General features: G+C 30.5%; 1 protein-coding gene across 1 annotated transcript; it reads right to left on the reverse strand.

The window, feature by feature from the left end:
• Nucleotides 1–639: 639 nt before the first annotated feature.
• LOC107900091 (uncharacterized protein C2F7.02c) lies at nt 640–1,939 on the reverse strand. The gene has a single exon (XM_016825798.2). It carries the CDS (start codon nt 1,849–1,851, stop codon nt 823–825), a length of 1,029 nt encoding a protein of 342 aa, XP_016681287.2. The 5' UTR covers nt 1,852–1,939; the 3' UTR covers nt 640–822.
• Nucleotides 1,940–5,630: the final 3,691 nt, after the last annotated feature.

The following is a 5,630-nucleotide window of genomic DNA, read 5'->3' on the forward strand; positions in this document are numbered from 1 at the left end:
AAAAAAAGGTCGAGGAAAGAGAAACTGAAAGCATGTGCAATAGGACACATTTTCATCTAACTTGGTAGGAAAATGCATCCAATAGGATGCGTTTTCAATTAAGTTGGCAGATAAGTGTATCCTACAAGGCGTGCTCGTATCCTCACACGTTTTCTCTTTTTCTCTTCAAAAATGACGTACTTCTCTAAATTCTTCAGAAACTGGCTCATTTCCCTAATTTTTAAATTTGATATTTTCTTCAAATTTAGTCAGAAAATTTAGTAGACTCGATTCCCTATAAATCTATTTAGAATTTATTTTCTCAATGCTCACTTCTCTCACATCAATCGATCTATTGTGACTAGATTAAAAATGAAAAAAGATAAAATCAATGCGATGTAAACCGATTTAGCCACATCTACCACTCACTTTCATTTTGATCAAAATCATTACACAATGATTTATCTATTTATTACTTAAATCGATGGGGTAAAATGTTGGAAATTGAAATTGATGTTGGTGAGTGTCTATAAAATGCAACATTGAATCGGTTTAAACTGTTGTTTCGAGAAATGCGTACTAGTTTAGTAATTAATCAAAAATTAGATTGAATTTTTTTTATGATATTTGTATTGTTGGGTAAAAAAAAACACCGTCTCATTACATCACAAGTCATTCAAAATAGGCAGGAGAAAAAAGTGGTTTTGCTTATTACAGGAAAAAATATCTGTAATATTTTTCTGCAAAGTTTGGAAAAGAAAAAAATCATCCAAACAGAAGACGTATTGAAACGCTTCCTATCCACTTTGCGCGTCTGCATTAGATGATGACAGAGGATGCCTCTCATAAACTCGAAGGTTGCCTCATTCTATCATTGCCATCTAAATATTTTTTAACCGCATCTCTCATGTCCTTAAAACCATCCAAATTCCTTTCGAAGAACACCATCAGCTTCTTCAATTCCCTGTCTTTTATGTCATCTTCAAATCTTTTTATGGGGATCGCATTTGCAGGTTGCAAAGTGTAGGATTTAGGGTTATCATCAACAATCACAACTTGTTTGAGGTCTCTCCCGATCTTCGACAAGTCCTTAATAAATCTTCCTTGACCTAATTGCTTGCATGAATCTCTGTATAAACGGTGAGATATCAAGCCCTTGGGGTCTAGAATATCGAGCAGTAATGAGGCGTACGGCTCAAGCCCAGCGGTGAAAACCACCACCTCGTATTTCTTACTGATTGCTTCCAAGAATTCATCCACCCCGGGTCGTTTCAATACGTAGAAGTTCATCCTTAAACCATAAATGCTTGGTTTAATCATGAAATCATATGTTTTCGGAGGTGGGTCTGGACATGAATGAACTAGTGTCTCGTCCAAATCGAGAACGATGGTTCTCGTTTTGTATGAAGCTAACGGAGGAAGCAATCGGGTCCCATTTTCTTCTCTCAGTGCAAGAATGTTAGGTAGATCAACATCATCCTTGAATTCAAGTTGAAGTCTAGGGCTCAAATTGGTTTGGCATCCGACAGCCTCTTCTCGATGGAGGATAACAAAGCCTTTTCCTCGGCGTCTTGCACCCTCCAATTTGGAGAAAAACTCAATGAGGCGACAGTGGCATTTTTTAATGGACTTTTTTATGGAAGAAATTACAGAAAAATATTTTCTTTTCAATATAGATGATCTCTTACGTAGATGTTCACTGTTGTGAGGAAGTAATTGGCGGTGGTGCTGGTAATCGTAATTACTACCACGCATGATAGACTTTTTTTGCATCTTCTTTTCCATCTTCAATGTCATTTCTTGGTTTCGGGTATCGATTTGATGGTGATCGCTAACAATTATTGTGCAGAGAATTACCAAGAGAAAAAACATACAAAAAAGGAGTAAATCCCAAAATAAATTAGTGATGTTGGAATGTAAGAGTTGAGATTGGAGGGGGAGGAGACACAAAGGTTTTGAAGCAATGTTCGGTACAACAATGGTCCAGTTAGGTCGGAAGTACAAGCTGGATTTCCAAATCTTTCACCATATTTTCAAAATAAGCTTATTTTTGGGATCCAAATCTTTTCCAACAATCAATATTAAACTAGTCTTAAACCTTTCAACGGTTTTGTTGGATAAGGTTGTCACCATACTAAAAGTTAAATAATGCATGACAGCAAAGGATTAGTTTTCTATCCCTTAACATAAGAAGTAACTTAACCCAAACATTAAGAGGCTTGAACCTGTAATTATTATTTAAGAAAATAATTTCGCACTTCCTAGTTTTCTGCAATGCGAAATTTCAGATTTCATAGAATATTGAAAGGCACAACGTTGGCTTAACACCATCTAAGTTGTGCTAATTATGGTAGGGTGGCAACAAGCGTGAATAATCTACTCTCTACGTCCCATTTTGGTTAACAATTTCAAAATGTTACGGTTTTATTACGAATAACAATTAAAGCAATATTATCAAAATGATCCCCTTCTTTATTCATAATCATCCATCTTCAAATCTTCATTAACATTATCACAACAATCATTCAAATTACCAATGGGAGACATTGAGTACCAACTAGTTTAGCCAATTATAGACCCTCTCTCTAGGGGTAAGCGTTCAGTCGAATGGAGTGAAAAAATTTCAAGATGCCGAATCCTATTTTATCATTCTAACTCGATTTGAATTTTTTTTCAAATCCAGTCAAGTCGAATTGAGTGAAATTGTTCGAGTTAAAATAAAAAATTAAACATGTCAAATTAAAATCTTGTTACAGTATAACTATTTCCATATTAGAGTACATGAATTTGAAACCATATATATTTGAAAACTTTTTCAAAGCAAAAAAATAAAAAAAAATACTTTAGCATGATAAACTTGAATAATTAATTAACTTATTTAGGTCCTCCAAATTATTATTCTAGAAAAATTTTCATTTTTTAAATTTCTTTATATACTTTTTGAAATATTTATAATTTTTTAAAATATATAAATTTTGATTTTTATAATTATTTTTAATTTTAAACATTATTTTGAATTTTAGAAAATTATTTTGTAATTTTTATTGAGAGAGAGGCCAATTTGCTTATGTTCACCTTGATAGGGATCAAAAGGGTATTTACACCAATCCTGTTATTCAAATTATAAAATTCAACTCGATTAAAACTCAAAACTCGAATTATTTATTTGATTTGACTCAAATAATTCGAATAACTCGATTCAATTAACTGGAAATTAAAATTACTTTTCGAATATTTCGAATCGAATCAAATTTTGCTTACCCATATCTCTTGGCACTCTCTCAGCATTCAAACTACTTAGGTGCATTGGAAAATTGGGAGATAGGATAGCGAGGCTAAGGTAGTCTTCTTTATAGTTGTGCTACATGCTCAAATTTGAAGATTTGTTGAAAATTTAAAAACAATTTCATGTCCGAGCTTGTCTCTCCTTGGCCCAAATATTTATTTTATTTTAAAATTAATTACTTATATATTTATAACCATAAATATGAAAATAATAACTCCAAATAACTTAACCATACAATATGGCCATGTAACACCCCAAAATTTTTTACTATACACGTGGCACTATTCCGATAACAAAAGTTAAGATTTTAGAAAATTTAAAAAATTTATCAAACAAAGAAATTCTTATAAAATAAAGTGATTTTAGATATTAGAATTAATGAAAATAATGTTTGAAGTGAGAAAGTGATGAAAGGACTAAATCAAAATTTTCAAAAACTTTGAGGACTAAAGCCACTTTGATCAAAATATGAAAAGTGAGTTATTATTGATTTGTTGGCACAATAATAATTTGGAATATGAATTGGTATGGTAAAAATCACTTCGAGGATTAAATAAAAAAGATTTGAAAATAAAGAGATTAAATTTTCAAATGTTAATAATGACACTAAGCTCAAATATGTGTTGAATTGATAATTTCAATTAATTATTAATAAAATCCATACAAGGTAAAAACTTAAAAATGACCATAAAAATTAATGAATAAGTGAAAAATAATGAATCACCATCTTTTAGAATCATTAAATGGAAATGGATACGTGTATGATCTACAATCAATGATCACAAATATATAATCTGCTGCAACATTGAAATGGAAATATGATAAGGCTGTGTGAGTAAAGAATTTCACCATGAGGTGTCTAATGACTTTCTATTATGAATTGATCTAATGTGATTCCTTTTAGGGAAATTTCATGATATACGAAATTATGAACGTAATAACCCAAAATTTCTGATTTATTATACACTATTATACCAAGGTATTTAATAGAATTTCGATTTGAGAAATTTATATTTTCGATGAGTTAAATAAATTTTAAATGATTGAGAAGTCTTTAGCAGACAATTTTAATTAATTGGATTGTTATTGGTCTAATCAGATAAAAATATGAGTCTAGGATAAAATTATAATTTTACCATTTGGTTGTATTTTAGACATTTAGAACTTATAAAAAATTAAATATTAGAATGTTTATGAAATTTTGGTGGAGTTTTTTATTTACATTTTAAATGATAAAAAAACATTTTTTGTCACATGTTAATAGCCCCTTTAACTTGTTGAACAAACAAATAATATTTTATGTTAAAAAATATGTTAAAAGATGGAAAATTATCATCATCATTCCTTCAAAAAATGGTCGGCCAAAGAGGAGAAAAATGCTTCTCAAACTCTCTCCATTTTTCTCTCATCTCTACACATTTCTCCCCACATTGTTAGCTATTTTTAAATATTTCCTTGCAAAATCTCTTCACCAAAACCATTATTGAGCTACTCCACTCATCATCGCCATCAGCCAAGAAGTTAGATTTTGAACCCTAGAGAGAGAGCGCTTAATAGGAGTGAGAAAGGGGTTGTTTAATGTATGGGTTTTGAAGCTCCCATGCCATTCTTGCATAATTTCATGTTTATTGTAAGGTATGATGTTATTGAGCCATATTAATGGTTATTTTGAAACTTTGTGTGGTAAAATATATGGAAAATCTCTTAAAATATTTATCTTGAATTTATATTGATTTTTAATTGACTTATTCTTATTAAATTGAACATGTTAATTTATATTATTGTTCAAATGTTCATAAAAATGTGGGTTCAAACATGTTTGTAAAAGTTCGGACATGGCAATAGGAGACTTTTGTTACTAGTACTCTGGTACTTTTGTTATTAGTACTTTAGTACTTATGTTACTGGCACTTCAGTGCAATAGTACTTTGGTCTTCAGGCACTAGCACTACGATGCTTCTATTATTCGATGTGTTGGATGGATAGTCCTTAGTATCACCTCTATATTTTCTAGGCATGCTAAGGGATGAACTTATCTGGATTTTGATTCTACTAAACCAAAGTATGGATTATTAAAGATTCTAAAATCCAACTGATTCTATTTTTGTATGAGTAAATTCTTTGGACTATCTGATGTTATTATATATATTCTCTTTATGAAACTAGACAATTCTCTATTTTCTTAATCGTTAAGAAGTTGCCAGTAACATTGGTTCTATATGATTTAAAAAATCTTGTTACAAATTCTAAACCACAATTTTAAAGGTAAGTATATTAATTAATTTCATATTATTTTACTAAGCTTTATTAATAAAATATTATGTATAATATTTGTAGTTAAGATAGGTTTGGGGAGAAGATGTTA

Source organism: Gossypium hirsutum, chromosome D06 (assembly GCF_007990345.1).
Source record: "Gossypium hirsutum isolate 1008001.06 chromosome D06, Gossypium_hirsutum_v2.1, whole genome shotgun sequence".
Lineage (NCBI taxonomy): Eukaryota > Viridiplantae > Streptophyta > Magnoliopsida > Malvales > Malvaceae > Gossypium > Gossypium hirsutum.

Coding starts and splice junctions, on each gene's coding strand:
- LOC107900091 (XM_016825798.2), bottom strand. CDS start 1,851: ATGTTTTTTCTCTTGGTAATTCTCTGCACAATAATTGTTAGCGATCAC.